Genomic DNA, 18,471 nt, shown 5'->3' with positions numbered 1-18,471 from the left:
AGCCTCCACATCCCTGTGAGCAGTGCAGTGGTGTCATTACTGTCTTTTATTTTAGCTATTCTGATGGGGGGGGGGGAGAAGTGGGTGTCTCCATCCTGGTCTTGTGGTTTGAATTTACATTTATCTAATGACATCTTTTTATTCCTTATTTGCCTAATTTTTGTTGAAATGTCTCACCTTGTTTGCCTGTTTTCTAAATGAGTTGTTGGGTTGTATTTTTGTTGTTTTGTTTGTTTTTTTATGTGACTGAATCTTACTTTTCTCATCAATGTGAGAAAATGCCCAAAAGTACTTTAAGGGAGGAAGTATTTATTTAGGGTCATAGGTCATGGTTTTAGGGAATTTCAGTCTATCTGGCAGAGAAGGCAGAACATAGGAAGCCCTTGGTCAGACAGACCCAGAGCATAAAGCAGAGCTCTGATGTGTGGCTGATGAGGAAACAGAATGAGACAGGAGGCAGCCAGGGATAATGAGCCATAGGGCCTGTTGCCTGTGACCTGCTGCTTCCTGCTAGGTCTCACCTCCTAAAATGTTTGTAACGTTCCACACCAGTGTCACCTGCTGGGCCTCCTGCGCAGACATGTGAGTGTGTTGGAGACATTTCATATTTAAGCTTTAATGCTGAGTAGTAAAAGTTGAGTCTATATTCTAAAAGTGAATTATTCGTTGGATTTGTGGTCTGCATATATTTTCTTCCCTAGTTGAAACCGAGCATTTAAAAATGCAATAAAGAACTCGCACATTTAAGACTTAGTGTATTTAAAAAATACAATCATCTCGTGAACTCCTGGGACTTGAGAGTGTAGCTTGCCTGAAGATTCGGACTGGTGGTTTTTAGCTGCGTGGCCAGAGGAGCACTGAAGGTCTGTGTTAGTGCCTTATCTAGAAATTAAGCAGCATCTTATGGGAGACTGTGGAATTATCACATGTATTGCAGGATGGCTGTGAAATTTATCACATATATTATGGGAAGCTGTGGAATTTTCACGTATATATAGCAGGAGAGCTGTGAAATCATCACACATATAAGGAATGCTAAATTGCTGGGCTCTGGAGAGCTGACTGTGTGTCCCTGCATTTGAGAGGTGCATTGACTTGTCTGCCTAATGACAATTTTGCTGTCCCTTAGTGGCTGGATTTCCTCCCTTACTGGCCTCAATAAGAACATCCCAGTTGGAATCGTGATGATAGTCGTCGCAGCGCTTTTCACAGCTTCCGCAGTCATCTCGCTCGCCATGTTTAAGAAAGTAAGTGCGGCACAGTGGCCCTACTGCACAGGTCCCATCAGGCCATGCTGCTGAAGGCCGTCATTCTGCGGTTCTGCATGTTTGCCCTCGAAGGATTATGATTTATGGGTATTTATAGACACATCTTAAAATGGTATCATATATTAAAATTGACTTAAAAAGTAAAAAACATCCCTGATCTGAAAATCCAGAACCTGAAACGCTCAACAATAAGAAACTTTTTGGGCATGGACTTGGTACCATGAGAGAAAAATTCCCTCCTTGACCTGGCAGGAGAGATTATAGAGTATCATTATCTAACGTAAACCCATTAAAATGTTGTATAAAGTACACAGAAGTATGTGTATACAGCATGTATAAAAGATAAGTGACTTTCATGTTTAGATTTGTATCCCATCCAGGACATTTCCTGATGTATATGCAAATATTCAAAAATCAGAAACATCTTTGTGTCAAGCATTTCAGACGAGGCTCCTGACTGTATACTACTTTTTTCAATATAAAGTTTATTAGCTTGATGAGTAAATAGAAGTAAATTTACTGTATTTTTGTCTGCATTTAAACTTTAAAGACACTAAATTGTTTACGCATTACATTTCTTTCATTGTTTTCTGTATACTGCCTGGCAGCTTCAGAACATGTGCAAGGAATAGAGATAGAGGTAACTTTGGCGACTATTGAAGAGCCCTTCCCTCCTGGGAGCTTGCAGGCTTGGCTGCACTCTTCCTGCTGCTTTTTCTCTTAGAAGCTCCAAACTTTCTGCACCAAGCACAAGGGCTGCTGAAACGCATCCCTGTGAAGTCCCAAGTCCTCCAGCCTTTTATTTCCATCCTGTACCACTGTGGCCTCAGTCATACAAATGATTGTCTCAGGCCACGTGATCAGATTCTGCTGAGGCTGCAGTCACCCTCTGCTTCTCTGATGGGCCAGAGGTTGGAAATGCAGTTGGTGCCCTGTTTCCAGCCATAGGAAGTTTTTTGTAGCAACTTTGTCTTCTGCCATCATTTCCATAGTCAAACCTAAATAGCTGAGAGTCTTGGACTAGGAAGACAATGTTTTAGGCAAGGCCATACATCTTCAGCCATTGAAGTTTACAGTTTACAAGGTACATGATGTAGCAAGCATTTTATATCAACAAAGCTGTTTGTTTTTAAAGAGATACTCCTAACAGCTCCATGTGGGACTGAGACAGGGAACAGACATTTTGCAGTTCTGATTTGTGTGTCAGTGCCTAAACTGTTGTGTCCATGACTTGTGAAGCTTTGTCTTCTGTGACTTGTGAAGGTGTCTCTTCTTCTACTGCCCTTCAGTTAGCTTTTTTAGAATACTGACGTGTTTTTTTGTTGGTGGTTTTCTGTCTCTTGCTTCCATTCCTAACCTGACAATCAGAAGAGCTTGTACAGTTCATTCCTCCTCCCCTATCTCAGGGCATTCGGAATGTTCTGTGTGTTGATCTAGCAACAGCCACAGCAGCCTCAGCCACAGACCCGCCTGGTGCAGAATGCTGCTGTGGCCTGTGAGCCGAGCTGTGGAGAGCCTTGCACTCCCCCAGATCACTCTGCCTATTTCCTGTCATTTGCTGTGCTTAGCTTTTTTCACCTGTGGAGATACCACCTTTCTGCCACTTGAAGACACACTAATGCTTTTTCAGGCTGTTTCTCAGACCCTCCTGACCATTTTGCAGTCTTTCTCATTACCCCATGTGTTCGGGGAGTCCTCTCTTTTGTGGCACTGAAGGGTTTTCTTGCTCTTTAGAGGCTCCCACGCGCCTGGGGCATGTGCCAGTATATAGGCCTCGTGGTTCACATGGTGCCGGACTGCAAAGCATCCTGAGTGTGACGCTGTCACCACTAGGATGTGGTGACTCCTGCTGAAATGAATGCCTTCCCTTACTGCTGTGCTCCAACCAGGGTCCCCCAGTTGCCCTGTCATTGTCTTTGCTTCAGTTGTATCCTCACGCCAAACAGTAAGGGCACGATTAGTGTGTAATGGGCACGTAAGTATTTTTTTGAATGAAAGAAGAACTGGCAGGGACCACTTTCACAGTGGTTACCTTCACAGTGTGAGGATAAAGTGAGTGCATGACTCCTTTAATACTGAGAGTCTGATTTAGGGTCTACTTTTTTGTTTAGCCCTCCAGAGAAACAAACAACCAAACGAGGAGACTGATGACAGTAAATTGGCTTGTTTTGTTCTGACAGCTAGAGAAGTGAGTCCAGAATGTATAGGGCTGACTCTTAGAAGGGCGTTGGAGCTTCTTTTCCATTGCCGTGATCAGGAGCAACTAGGTGAAGGAGAGAACTTACTCCAGTTTGTACGTCCAGGTCACCGTCCATCGCTGAGGGAAGCCTGAGGGGCCGTAGGCAGAGAGCAGAGAGCAGGAGGCTCAGCCACGGCCACGGCCCCTTTGTGGGTCACACCTCAGATATTCACATTATGATTCACAACAGGAGCAAAATTACAGTTGTAAAAGTAGCAATGGAATAATTTTACTATGGGGGGGGGGTGTCACCACAACCTGAGGAACTGTATTAAGGGTCCCAGCATTGGGAAGGTTGAGAACCACTGCCGGGGAAGAATGCTCTCATTCATTCAGCTAGCTTTCTTAAACAACCCAGAGTCTACTTAAAAATAAGTGTGTGCATGCTTATGTGTGTGTGTGTTGGTGGGGGGGCTTGTCCAGCGGACAGATCCCCTGGAGCTGTCTGACTTGGTGCTTGGAACCAAACTGATTCTCTGCAAGAGCAGCAAACACTCTAACTGCCATCTCTGCAGCCCTGCTTACTGCCTTTCTGTGGGTTGGCTCGGATGGAGATAATCTCGAGTGTGCTGTGCTTACATGACTAATGGTGAGCTCTCACTACAAAGTACCTTCACTTGGTTTCATAATTGGGGACTACGGCCTAGCTAGCATTAATGCCTCTCTTTAGGAAGATACATTTTTGGATATAGTTAGACAAACTTATACATCCCTATCTGGCTTCAAAACTAGAACTGCTAACCCTTCTGCCCGCGCTTACCAAGTGCTGAGGCTGTGGCGTGCACAGCCTCACTCGGTTTCTACCAGGGCCTCATGCTTTCTAGGAAACACTTACTATCGGTGTGCTGTCTAAAACTGGAAAGTCAGGGAGTTTAGAGTCTTACCGAAGCGTTGTGGCATTTTGTGTATTATTAAACCAGCTGTCACGTGTGTGCCAGTGCCAGGCACTGTGCCGCACAGGTGTCCATTAGTGCACATTGTGCTGTGAGAGAATCAGGAGAATCCAGTCATTTCATGGCTGCCACAGAAGGAAGTACAGGGAGCGAGGGAAAAGATGGTAATGTTTGCAGAGTCTAGTTTTGTTTGCTTTTCTTTTTGTGTTTGGCTTTGAAAATGCAGTTTTGCTGTACAATCTAAGCTAGCCTCAACCCCTGGGTTCAAGCCATTCTCTTGCTTCTCAACCTCAAAGTAGCTGGAAAAAGCCAGGTGCCAGCAGCCCTGAGATAAAGCCTTAGCTGAGATACAATGAAGACTGCCCGTGATTACAGTTGTCACAGAAGGGGATGAGAAAGAGGGGGAAAGCATAGAGGAGATAAGCAGTTGAGAGAATACAGTGTGGCAAATTTAAGGGTCTAAAAAAGTCTTGGATGGACCAGGGAGCAAGTTGTGGTGCATAAGATGGGTATAGATAGGTGCATAAGATAGGTATCCGTGGTGGAGGGTAGAGAAGAGCTCCAACACAGCTGTATCCTCAGCTCCTGCATGGCCTTGGAAACTAGGAGACCTTGTCAGAGAGTTTTAATCTTCTCCGAAGAGTTGTGGTTCACCAAAGAAGAGTTTTAGGGAGCAGAGGAACTGGATTGCTGTGACAGGCTTCGGAAGAGTTATTCTGACGTAAAAAAAAAAAAAAAAAAGGATTTGTGGGACAGGGTATAGGATTTGGAAGCCTGAGGTAACTCCTCCTCCTACAAGAAGGTTAGGGTTCTTTCTAGTTGGGCCTCCTCAACAATGTGATTTAGGGGATGGGCCATTTAGGGAGAACAGGTTTTGGGCCAGTATGATGGCTCAGTGGATGGCAGTGCTCACTGCCAAATACACCACCTGTGTCTGACCCAGGACCTAGCTGGAGGAAGGAAAGGACCAGCCCCTTCAGGTTATCCTCCGGCCGCCATAGCGGCTCGGTGGCGTGCCCCCCAACACACAAGTAGGGTTTGATGTCATGTTTTGTTGGGAGTTTGAAGTACTAGCAGAGCCTGTGTGTGAATAAGCCTGGTAGACTTCTAGACACACAAGTAGAAGCAAGCAAAGAAATCCAGCCTGGGTTTTCAGACTGGGAATTTTTGGCTTTTTGAGGTGAGTGAGGCCTGAGAGAGCACAAAGAAGCATAGAGCCAGAAGAGGGCCAACGGCAGAATGCTAAAACATGAGAAGGGCGTGGGATAGGGCATTCGGGAGCACACACTCTGCATTAGGAGGTCAGGGCATGGGGGAGCACTCACTCCGAAGTGGGAGGGCAGGGCATGGGGGAGCACTCAGGGTATGGGGGGAGCACTCACTCTGCAGCGGCGGTGTCAGTCATACGCAGGGTCTGAACTCGAGGTACGAATTCTTCTCCCTTCTGTTTTTGCTCTTTTCCATGAAGGGATAGTTGTATAACTGAGCTCATATGCCAGGCATTCAAAATAAGTATGATTATTTCCCAAATAAAATACAAGTATTTATCAGTGTTCTGTGCATGCTCTATTTGAGTGCCCCACTCTGACGTTAGTTCATTTTTAAATGCATAACTTAAAGTCACTAGTTGACTCTTGTATGTGTCCATTATCAGTTGGTCTGTCTCATTCTTTTTTTTTCTTTTTTTTATTGTTTGTTATAATTACATTTTATTAACTCTGTATCCCAGCTGTATCCTGCTCCCTTATTCCCTCCCAATCCCACCCTCCCTCTCTCATCTCCTTCCTGCCCCTTTCCAAGTCCACTGAATGGGGAGGACCTCCTCCCCTTTCATCTGGCCCTGTTTTATCAGGTATCTTCAGGGCTGTCTGCGAAGTCCTCCTCTGTGGCCTAGCAGAACTGCTCCTCCCTTGGGGGTGGGGAGTCAAAGAGTCTGCCATTGAGTTCCTGTCAGAGATAGTCCCTGTTCCCCTTACTATGGGAAACCAATTGGTTATTGAGCTACCACGAGCTTCATCCGAGTAAAGGTGCTAGGTTATAGCCATACATGGTCCTTGGTTGGAGAAACAGTTTCAGAAAAAACCCCTGTGCCCAGATATATTTGGTTCTTGTGGGGCTCCTATCCTTTCCCTGTCATCCTAACTCCCCTTCTGCCAAAGGTTTGGTTATGAGTCTTAGTATCTGTTTTGAAGCGCTGCTTGGTAGGATCTTTCAGATGCCTTCTGCTGTAGACTCCTGTCATATGGCCAATGCACATCTCATTTGTCTTTCTAAGTGAGGATTGATCATCTTACCTCGTGTCTGCTTTCTTGTTTATCTCCTTTAGGTGTATAGACTTCATTATGTTTATTATATCTTGTAGGTCTATATAAGCGAGTATATACCATGTTTGTCTTTCTCCTTCTGGGATACTTCACTCAGAATGATCTTTTCTAGATCCCACCATTTGCCTGCAAATTTCATGATTTCCTCATTTTTTGATTGCTGAGTAGTATTCAATTGTGTAAAAATACCACAATTTCTGTATCCATTCCTCCGATGATAGACATCTGGGTTGTTTCCTTCTTAACGTGAAGTAAGGAGGTCAGACAGATGATTTTTCTGTGTGATACCCTGGATTCTAATACATGGTACTATAAACTAAAGAAATCATCAGTACTCAGAACTTCTATAACTCTGCTGTAAACTGAAATCCGAGAACAACTGATTCTTTAACCATGACTTAAAAATTAACAAATTATCAAAAACAAACACACAAAGACCTTGTCAGGAGCATGCAGCTCTCGTTTGTAACCACTAGGGGTCAGACTCTTCTTGGACAGTTCATGCCCGCCGGAAGGTCTATGTCTGGCTCTAGCTCTAGATTAGAGGGTTCCCCAGGCTACTCCTCTCTTTAACTCTGCTAGGCATGCGATGCAGTCTTAAAAGCTTATTGAAATGTCTGCTCTTTAAGGTGTTCTTTTCATCTGTGGGGATTGTGTGGTTGGGTGATAAGTGCCACTAATGAGTTAAATTGGTGTTTTACAGCAAGTGCTTGTGACAATATTTGTATATGAAAGGGTGTTCTAGGTAGACTAAAGGTGGCAGTTACTTTCTTGAAAGCACTATGCTGTTGTTAATCTCTCTCTATTCACCTCCCTTGTCTATTCTGGACCTAGGCTAGAAAGCTGATTTCATGTTTTACAGGTTTGTTTTTGTTTTTCTCTCCCCGTCTCTCTGGCCTCCCTCTGGTCTTCGTACTCTGCACAATGGTGAGGTTAATCTCAGCCAGCTGGCAGTGTGTGCCTGGGTCACAGCTTACCATCACATTGTTTCTGCCTCTGCAGGTACATGGACTGTATCGCACAACAGGTGCTAGCTTTGAGAAGGCCCAGCAAGAGTTCGCAACAGGAGTGATGTCCAATAAGACTGTTCAGACAGCGGCTGCAAATGCAGCCTCAACTGCAGCAACCAGTGCGGCACAGAATGCCTTCAAGGGTAACCAGATGTAGAGAGCCTCGCAGAAGTACACTGTTACCTTTTGACTGTGTTTTTTTCTCCAGTTCCTGTATTCTACAGATATTTTTATGTTGCAAACACACAATACACAAAGCATGGGTATTTCCTGTTCACAATGCATGGTCTTAAAACAAGAGAAACTTCCTCATCTTGTTACTTTCCCTAATAGTTTCTTAATATTTCCACACCCCTCACAGAAGAAAACCATCATCTGCTAAATAAATATTCTCCATATTTTTGGGGGATGGTGTTCCTCAGATTATTTCAGTGGTGACACACTGAAATGAGTATGTGACTTAAGGTTTAAAAAGCACTAACCACAGTAGTTCTTCCAAGAGGCAGCAGAGGTACGGATTGTACATTGGAGAGGAAACCATGTTTGTTTCTTTTTTTTTTCCTCTATTAGTATTGAAGGAACAAGGCCAGCAAAAGCTTGGTTGTTTTTAAATTGGCTTGCTTTATATGAGGTTCAGTCAGCAGTGCAGAGCTGCGTGCTTTGTAGTGATAATGTATATTTTACCTTCTTTATGTTATTTTTAGACTACTTGTATTTTGATAACAATCTCTGATCTTGCATGGGCACCATGTCTTATGTGAAGCGAATTAGTATTTTGGGTTCTGTACTGCTTATAGATGTAGGAGCTGGGGCTCTTTATAGAATCAGAAATGATTTTATGTAATAGTTTCTTTTAAGTAAAAACCTACTGGACTATAAAGACTTTAGTATAATGTGCAGTGCATTATCCAGAAGAGAGGGGAGTGAACTGAGGCAATAGAAGATAGTGATAGTTACTTTTTCCCTCTTAATTTTCAGCATTCATATAGTAAAATCTTACCGTATGGAAACTTTGCTATATTCTTCTGGCTAATGTTTTTAATTGAACTGGGATTGTGTTTGGCAGCTCTGTGTGTGCGCACGTGTGTGTGTGTGTGTGTGTGTGTGTGTGTGTGTGTGTGTGTGTGTGAGTGTGTGTGTGATTTTGACACAGGTATTAAAGGCTAGCCTAACCCTTGAATAAAAAGAACATACAGTGTTTAAGGGATCTCTCTTTTAGTTGCATTTCTAATGTACTTGATTTCTTAATGTACCTGTCTTTTACTTTTTGAGACAGAGTATCATGTGCAACATCGCACCACGCCAGAAAGTAAACGTACAGTTAAATGTTAATTTTTAATAGAATCAAATCGACATTGTTACGATGCAGCACAAACGGAGGTGGGTTTGGACTTTAATCATTTTTAGTAACTAGTAGACGTCTCGAGAACATTTGTAAGTCGAGACCTCGCTAGGCTCGGACTTCCCCGGGCTTACTGGGAGTCAGGCTGGGCTGCTGAGACAGGGAGCTTTGACAACAAGCTGACATGGTTGATGCTTTGTTCTTTTCCCCAGAGCTGGAGTCGGAGGGAGCCTCCTGCAGGGTTAGGGTGCAGCTCTTGGGCTTCATGGAAGTCTGTGGGCACCAGATCACATACCTGCCCACGCAGGGCCACACTAGGTTTGTTTGGGAATTTATTGAGTATATTAGTTCAAAGATGTTCCTTTTAATCAGAATAAAGTAGAATTCAGAATGTGAACTTGGAGCTATTTTTTGAATATTTTTTATTAGTGATGGCCTCCCCTCCGGTCTCAGCTGCTCAGTTGTTGCTGCTGAGAGCCTGAGGTTGCAGTGGAACCTGCTGGAGCCTGACTTTACTGAATATGGATTTTACTGACTGAAATCACTAAGACTACACAAGTGCACATAAATACCAAGTGCTTATATCCCAAATCCATGTTTATTTTATCTAAAGTATAAATAAAAGACACATCAGAGATTTAAAAAGTACTAATATACTTTTCTTCAAAAAGTGAAATGTTCCCTTTGAGTTCCCCAAAGGTAGCATTATTAAATGGCAAAGAACAGTTATAACTCACATTATGTTTTTTTATATGAACAAGGACAATGCTGTTTTCAATCCAGTTGTTTGGGTTCATACAAGTTTGAAAGAGATTATGTTGTTTGAAAACACAAAGAAGCATTAAAATGATGGTAGCGTCTGTGGCTGGTTTAGGTGTGGGAGTATCTTCAAATTCTTGATCTACTGTTCACTCAACAGCAGTCGGTCAATAGTACATTTTCGTTTGGTGAAAGATGGCTAGTGTTTTCTATTTAATACCAATGTTACCGGGCTCCACAGCCTTGAAATGAGCTTCATGTAGAACAGGCATCCATTTTTAGTTTGCGATATTAAGTGGTGGCTATTTTATTGAAACTAGGGTCTGATCACTGGAAAATCATTGCTTGGTGATATGTGATTTGGGGCTTGGTTTATTTCTTTAGGGATGTTTGTATATTTTGTTGGTACATGTAATTCTGCGCTTGCCCTCATGGCAACGTCATGGTTCTATGTAAATGCCCTCCAGGTGTCCCTCTCACGTTGCATGTTTTCAGTGGTTTGGAAGTTTTGTATATTTATTGTATTAATGCAGTGTCATAAAATAAAATAATGTTTACTGGATGCTTATTTGTATAATTTTAAACACTGTATTAGCAGCTGAGAGGCAGAAAATATACTCGTAGCTTTAATATAGATTATATTTCATATTTGAATTTTGAAACCAACCTTTGTATCATTTTATCACATGCTAAACACAGTATAAAAGATTTAGATTAAAACCCTCAGCAACACAATCTGATGGTTTTCCCATGGCATTAGACCTTTCTAGGTGGTTGAATGTGAGCTTTTCCACATTAAATATGATGACTGTTTTGAGGTAGGCCAGGTTACCTGAAGTGTATTAGATGTGGCCTAGGGCTTTCTTCATGGGTTCAGATGGGTGCCTCTGTACCAAGGTGGTACTGCCTTACCCACTGTGTGGCGTGTCCTGCCCATGCTTACTCTGCTGGCTTATGCACTGATGAATATCCTATTTTGTGTACCTGGATTTCTCCCTTGGTAACTAAAGATAAGGTAAAGTTTAAACTAAAGTCATGTTCACAGCAGATCTTAATTTGAGAATAACATGTTGAATTAAAGTAAGAAACAGTAGTTTCCATTTTTCATCTTGGATTTTCACACTGAAAACATTCTGTAATCTGTGTGGTGCTGGTCTGCACTAAGGGGATTCGAGCTTTTAGTTCCTGTGGGGGCCTGTGGCCTTGTTCTCCACCCACTGCGCCTCTTCTTTTTTGTCTGATTCTCTGTCTTCTTAGTCACATTCATGCTTCTATTACACAGTTTATCATTTGGGACACACGTTTGCTGGGTTCTCTTACACTTTGCGTTAAGGAAAAGTCCTTAAAGGGACCTATGATTCCGTATGTGTCTGAATAAGAGACGAATAAGCGTGATGCCGTGAGAAGAAGCCCTTTAGAGACGAGGGGGTGGTTAATTTAAAATAACTGATGGCTAAAGTCCAGATTCTTCATAGACTTTTCAAGCTTGATATTATAAAGTTGTAGTAGAATAACACATCTTAAAATATTTGAGATGTTTTAGATTTTTTTTTCTAATTTTTAGGTTAGCACATAAATGTTTTATTATTACTGTTTTACCAATATTCTTTACTATACTAGTAAGTTGAACTTCCATGATTAAGAAAATGAAATAGTTCTGTAAGAAGTTTTGGGTACAGTTTACAAAACAATATGCATGTTGAATTGGTGAGTTTTTAAAACCATATTTCAGACTCTTTCACAGACCTCCAGGAGCCAGTCTTCTGTGAAAGCACCCTATGCGACGCATCACTGCTGACTGCTTACTGCCAGGATAGGCACACTTTACTAATTCAAAAGACTCCTGGAAAATAGGGAGGGACTGGCTGGTCCCCCCCCCCCCCCCGTGGGTTTTGTATTTACCACTCAGCTTTGTGGTGTAAAGAACGAAGCCTCCACATGCAGAATTTTCCCTAGTGGTTGATGTTTTCAGATGGGAACATGAGGGCCGCAAGGGTCAGCATAGGGAGTGAACCATTTGTGTTCCTCCCTGTTCTGCTTTCCTCTTTAGCTTGGTATTTCTGGGCTTAACATGACTTCATTAGATAGTAAACCATTCCTCATGCTAAATCCTTTGTGTTTGGAGAAAGTGGAGAACACATCTTAAGTATTGGGTGACTCACGCTCATGTGATCCTAACAGCTGCTTTCCCTGGGTCTGGGATAATCCGTGACGTAGGTTCCCATCACTGAGAGACGGGATGCCGTCCTAGCCCACTGTTTGTTTTGCCACTGTCATGGATCTGATGAATTGCTGTCAGTTTTCAGGACTGAGCTGAACTATGATCAGTTAAGTTAAACTATAAAGTGTTACCTTTAAGTGTGAAAGTTTGCTAGGTTCCTGGGAGGGAGCACAGGCGATCCTTGTGGAGATGTGGCTGGTGCCACTTGTATCTGCCACAGCGAGGCAGTATCCTTTCCCACGTTCCTTCCATCAGGAAGGAAGTGCTGCGTAGCCATTGGGTTTCAAACCTGTACTTGATCCTTGGTTTTGCTACGTCCTAGCTGTCTAACTGCGGCAGAGTAGTGCACTGAAGTTACATCAAGGGCAGGCATGGATCTATACAAAGGTTTCCACCTCATAGGCTATGATGCGCTGACCACAGAATGCGCACAGCAGTCAACACCGTCTCTCCTCTCTCCATGTGTACTTGTGATTCCCGGGTGCTGCCTCTGACCTCCACTGCTGCTGCGTACAAGTGGCCTCCATGGCAGCCTCTGTCCTGACTCTTCTGGCTTTTCCATCTCGGCAGATCCTTCCTATCCAGAGGCCACACTAAATGCCTGCAATTATCCTAGACTCCACTCTAGCCCCTCTGGCTTCTCGTTGGTCCCCTGGCTGGCCACTCTTTCCTTTTATGTCCTGAATTCATCCCAGTGTCTTTCCTCTCGCTGCTCTAATTTGGGATTTCTGTAAGAAATGAGCAAACTGGAGGTTTCTTCCAAATACTGGCACTTCAGAGGTTGCTTGCCTATAGATGTTGGATCTTTTAGAATGTTTGACTATAAAAAGCCAAAAGCTGCTAATGGCTGCATGTTATTTGATTGAGTCTTCTTTTCCCGTGGTTTGAATTTTCTTCCTTCCTCTACTTATGCTTTTATCTGTATCCTGTCTACCTAAGCAAAATGAGCAGTAACTGCCTTGAAGAGCTCCTAGAGTGTCATTTTTGCTGCAGTGCCCGTATCATTCCTGCTGAGTGTCCCAAAGGAGCTGAGTTGTTTAAAGGAATGTCCACATACAAGAATGTCCAGGGCAATGAAGACTTTATGGGGCCCTAACGGAAGAAGTTGAGTATGGCTTCCAGGAGATCTCATGGCAAAATTTTCCTGTAAAAACTGAAAATTGGGGCTGGTGAGGTGGCTCAGTGGCTAAGGGTGCTTGTGTGTAAGCAAGGAAGACCTATATTTGAATCACTAATTGGGCACAGCTGCATGGGCCTTTAACCTGTGTTAGGGGACAGAGTCAGAACTTGGGAGCTCCTACCCAGCCAGCCTACTGCAAACAAATAAATATGCAAATACACTGGAGTGTTAGCAGAAGACACCTGCTGCCCTTCTCTGGCCTCGCATTTGACCACATTAGCCACCCTGCCCCCACCCACGCACAGACTGAGGATGGCAAGCACGTGGGGCCACATCCCAGCCTTTGCTCAGACTGAAGTCCTGGGGCTCTCTCTGGATTCACTGTTGAGAATACTTTTTGTAGTAATGCCTGCAAAGGCAACAGAAAGGTTCCATGGTTTTTTTTTTTTTTGTTTGTTTGTTTGTTTGTTTGTTTTTAATTATGGAGATGAGTTGTTTCAGTGACTGGGTACTAACTTTTAACTTTGATTTCAATTAGAAACCTGGTCATTTATGCTCAGAAACCAAAGCCTGTGTGTACCTTCCGTCCATCAGAACTAGAGCAAGTTAGAGTGGTTGCCACTCCTGTCTATTAAGACAGTTTATGTCCCTGGGAATGTGCAGACCTGAGTTTATGGGACAGTACTCGGCATCATCTTTGAGATTATACATGAAATGGGTGTCCTGACTTTCTGGACAGGATCCTCTCCAGACACTGTGAATGCAGAAGGCTTCTGAGTATTTTTTTGAGAGGAAAGGAGTACATACCTTTTGGTTAGCCAATGAAAGCACTTTCATGTCTCACAGCTTTACTTTAAAATTAAGATGCTTATAATTGTGTTGATACTTCTCCAAAGAAGAAATACCTTATCCGCAAATTAAAGACGATTTATAGTAGGGATAAGAATTGACAGTAAAAAATGCTTTAATATTTTTTCTATTGTCAATACTATAGTAATTTTAAAATTTTGTGTTTTTGATCAAATAATGTATACTGTACTGAAGCCAACGCAGTCAGACTTGAAACATTTGCAAAATCAGATTTAATTCAGATCTCAAGAGGGGAAGAGACCACATTGCAAAAATCCTTATGTACAGATCCTAACCAATGAAAGACAAACAATGTATTAGTTTACAATGTAATAGGATAGTGACACATCTGAAGGCTCCAACTGAGTCCATCAGCTGTAAATACAATTTTATTTTTGGCTCAAGTGGCTGTTGAATGTCAAGTGGCGCCAAGTCCCTTCCCGCACCGAAGGACCCCTCAGCTCTGGGAGAAGCTTCCCCACAGTCTCAGAAGCCCTCACTCATCCCTTGAATTCTTTTGGCCTTGAGAGTCTTTGCTCCCATAAATACAAATACAGGCCTGGGAGTTCCAGCAGCCACGGTATTGCACAGAATGGTCTGTATTACGCCAGGCTCTCACCGCTAAGAAGATGAGAGACTAGCCTTTAAATACAGTGGTCTAGCATCAGCATGGCCTATAAAAGCACAGAAAAACAGCTCCTTAACTCTATTATCAGCCACTAGTTTTCAGGCTAACAGAAAAGGCAACACACAGCTTCACATTTCACACAGAAGACTAGCATTGACTGGCCTTGCTTGCTGGGTTGACTCTCTCATAAATATACTGATTGTTTTAGCTTAGCCCCAGGAGAAAATTATTTCATACCAGTCTTTTCTTCACATAAGGTTTGTGTAGCATTAAAATTGTTAACAGTCTAATAACTAGCCGTGAAGGCCAAAACAGAAAGATCCCTGTTTTGAATCTTGTCCAGTTTCCCCCAACAAAGCGCACACACACACCTTTGTTATTGCACATCTTTCAGATAACCTGTGTATGTGTCAGATACATACTTACATATGCCCCATTAAAAAGACCAGGGCGCTGTACAGAATACATGCTTAACAAAGACTGTTCATCAGACCACACGCTGCAAAGCTACACCCTCCCACAGCTACTGGAATATTGAATTACCACACAGGTTGAAAGAATCCACAGACTCCTAGTATTCCTTCCCTAGAGTTAAATGAGAAGCTGAGCCCAAATTCAGGCAAAGTAAGACTTTTCCGGTAGTAGTAATGGTCCTGTCACTAGAGAAATGGGTATAGACCAGCTGGGCGTAGTGGCACTTGCTTTTAATCCCAGCACTTGTGGAGGCAGAGGCAGATAGATCTCTGTGAGTTCAAGACCACTCTGGTCTACAAAGCGGGACAGCCAAGGCTAAAACAGAAACTTCTGTCTCAAACCCCTGCCCCCCCCCCCAAAAAAAAAGGGGTATAGGTCAACAAGTGGTTTTTAAAGTACCATGAAAACAGTTTCATTCTACACCAGCACAATTGCAGAAGTCTGTATATTGCCAAAGTCTATATATTGGCTTGAAGGTCTCTGCTAGGAAATGCAACCTCGTTCCATTAAGTCAGCACTTTGGCAGTTTTCAATGGCATGGCATTTTGTTTGTACCCTTCTAGGGAAGGGGGGAGGGGGCTGTTTTCTCTAATGTTTAAATTAATGGAAAATACTGCTGAGTAACAGTCTGGCAGAGGTCACATTTTCATTTTTGAGTGTTACCAGGTTGAAAAGAAGTCCACTGCCACTTTACCCAGAGAGCAGCTGATAGGATGCATGCAGGAGCCGTTTAGCCTAGGACCAGTCTGTGAAAAGTCAGCAAAGTTAGTCTGGTAAATTCAAGGAAAACAAAGTTGTTTTGTCAGTTTTTCTGATAAACAAAACTATGTTTCAAGCCAAATATTGCCCAGGTTGGAAACACAGTTGCTGTGCTCGCAGAGGACTTGGCTAGAACGTGATAAATCCACAGCAGAGGACAAGAGCCTCCTCCACATGCTCTGGGCTATGCACCAGGTGCCCTGTTCCCGTTTCCTGAGCCTTCCTAGGCTTGCTTAGGGGCCTCCCCTTGGAACACAGGTTCAAAACTGAACTTCAGATCTGCTCAGTGCCCTTCTTCTCTAACTTTTATCTGTGTGAGAGAGAAGGTGGTTTCTGATATAGGCCAAAGGGCAAATAAACTGTAATTAAACCCCAGTGGGCATAGTCCATCTATACATAAGGGAGTTGTTCTGAACCAAGGCTTGGTTCTAAACCAACATAGGTTTAAGTGATTCACTGGGACAAGATTGTAAACTCTCAGGGTTGTGTACCTGATTAGCAAGCACTTGCCAGTAGAAGGTGCTATTAACTTTTAAGACAAAGCCCTCAGCTGAGCACATCTCTAAAACCAAAATAGGTCCACTGCTGTGGACCTACATCACGGTGAAGGGTTTCTCCGCCTGCAAGGCTCATATAAGCCAGACTCCGGGGTTTCTGGCTGCTTTGGTCATATGGGTAATTTATGGAAACTGGATTGAAAGCCCTGAGTCCTTGTTAGTAGTGGCATGTGATGGCTTTTGTAAGTATGCTTAGGCAGGTGCAATGAGCTTGGTCCAGCCCCTGCTTCTGCATTAGCTTCTTGTCCTGTGTTCCCCTGGGGATAGGGTTTTTGATGACAGTCTTGCGTGGCAGTGATTCAGTGTCATCCAGTCTGCTCTAAGGATCAGCACCAGAAGCAAGAGAAGCTCCCATGGCTAGCTTCTGCTTTCTCTGCAAAGGGTGTCAATGGGATTGGAAATCAGCGGGCCATCCAGCACAGTAGCCAAACAGAAAAGGCCACTCTGCAGACGCAGCCCCTCCCTGTGAACATCTGTATGAGCCACAGCTGCTCTGGAGGCGCTGCTGCTGTCCTTGGAAGGAGGGAACTGTAAGGTTTCCTTGTGTAGCCAAGCACAGCCCCAACCCTAGGAGAAAGCTAACTACAGTGAGGAATAGGCAGGGCTCACACAGGCACTAGGCTGGCTGCAGGAAAGCATCTGTCTGAGTGCCAGGGGTTTGCACTTTTATTATTAGGTGATTTTGTCTTTCTTACTCAAATCCTGAGGAGGAAGTTCCATTGATGCCTCTTACCCTGGAACTCTTAACTAGTGTAGTTCCACAGTGGGGTTCTGCACTGTCCCTGTTAAGCCCTTTGTGCAGTTAAGCAAACCCTGGTATCTTGCTGTGACCTTCAGCACACAATCTGTCATCAGTAAGTCTGTAGTCTTCCTTTCAGTCTCCAAGTGAGGCGACATGAAAGAACTAGGAAGAAAACCAAGACCCCACTTCCAGCCCACATGCTGAAATGCTCTTAAAACTCAGCTGCTGGCCAGAAACCTGCCTCAAACGACCCTGAGGCTGGCTCATCTTTCCTCTGCTGCAGAGAGATCCCTGCCTTGCTGAGTCAGATCGTTGTTCTCCACTGAGCCCTGGGGAGACAGCGTGACAGGATCCCACAGTCGGGGCTATCCCATGTTCTTGTCTGGGCTCATTAATTTGCACTGCAGCCTGTATGGCCAAGAACTCTCTTGCTTGTTGGGGGAGATGCCCCTCACTGGTCCCACGAAGGCCCGGGGCTGTGGAAGGTGGCTCTGGTAAGTCAAGACTGGTTCTTCATTTAATTCAGATGAAGACTGTTTCACAAGGTCATAAAGAAAGGAAGTGGTGGCATCACGGTCTTCCAGACTAAAGGAGGCAGATGAGGTTTTTCCCCTCTTCGATTTCTTCCTGGACTTTGTCACTGGAGGTTGCAATTTCTGCTTGTGCGGAGAAGACAGCACAGATGAAGGTGAGGACAGTGCCCCCGGTGGCAGTATAAAAGGCCCAGCCCAGGGAGCAGTCTCCGGGTTTGTAGGGAGATGCATATCGTCCACAGTCTATAGCTTTCTGGCAGCCCCAGCCAGCGGGGTAGAGGATCAGGCCAAGGAGGAGAAACAGACCTGTGGGACGGGAGAGGAAACAGGTGAAGCCCTTGGTGCCTCAGCAAGACAGCAAGACAGCAAGACAGCCTGCAGCACCTGCTCTGGCTTTGGGGAGTACCGCCCACTCTGCAATAGAAAGTGTCTTCTTTTCGTATGTGTCACCTGAATAGCCAGTGTCACCTTACTAGGCACATTTTTAGGTATGGGGTTTAGATCCAAGGGAAGAGAACTTCCTAGAAATATTTCTGGCCAGTTTGTGTAGGTTGGAATGTTACATTCGTGACTCCACGAATGCATCTAGAATTGCAAGTGAGCTTGTTACTGTCTCTGCCTAAGAGGCTACTCACTGAGGCTAACCATGGCTTCATCAATAAAGCCTTACAGTCTGAAGACATGGCTCAGCAGGTAAGAACACCAGTTGCTCTTGCAGAGGACCTGGGCTTGCTTCTCAGCACCTGTGTGGTG

At 43.9% G+C, this 18,471-nt stretch overlaps 2 protein-coding genes across 5 annotated transcripts in view; one reads left to right on the top strand and one right to left on the bottom strand.

Moving 5' to 3' along the window:
• Scamp1 (secretory carrier membrane protein 1) overlaps positions 1 to 10,397 on the top strand; it is an 85,032-nt gene extending 74,635 nt beyond the window's left edge. The window contains exons 8-9 of the mRNA XM_055598414.1: positions 1,130 to 1,247; positions 7,727 to 10,397. Coding sequence (XP_055454389.1) covers positions 1,130 to 1,247; positions 7,727 to 7,891 — 283 coding nt within the window. The 3' untranslated portion in view covers positions 7,892 to 10,397. The remainder of the gene's footprint in view (positions 1 to 1,129; positions 1,248 to 7,726) is intronic.
• A 3,843-nt stretch (positions 10,398 to 14,240) lies between these two features.
• Positions 14,241 to 18,471, bottom strand: part of Lhfpl2 (LHFPL tetraspan subfamily member 2) — a 143,687-nt gene continuing 139,456 nt past the window's right edge. For all 4 annotated transcript variants that reach the window (XM_055598455.1, XM_055598458.1, XM_055598456.1 and 1 more), the window contains one exon: positions 14,241 to 18,024. In XM_055598455.1, coding sequence (XP_055454430.1) covers positions 17,771 to 18,024 — 254 coding nt within the window. In that variant the 3' untranslated portion in view covers positions 14,241 to 17,770. The remainder of the gene's footprint in view (positions 18,025 to 18,471) is intronic.

Source organism: Psammomys obesus, unplaced genomic scaffold (assembly GCF_907164565.1).
Source record: "Psammomys obesus unplaced genomic scaffold, mPsaObe1.curated_primary_1811, whole genome shotgun sequence".
Lineage (NCBI taxonomy): Eukaryota > Metazoa > Chordata > Mammalia > Rodentia > Muridae > Psammomys > Psammomys obesus.
This window is presented reverse-complemented; position numbering and strand designations above follow the sequence as displayed.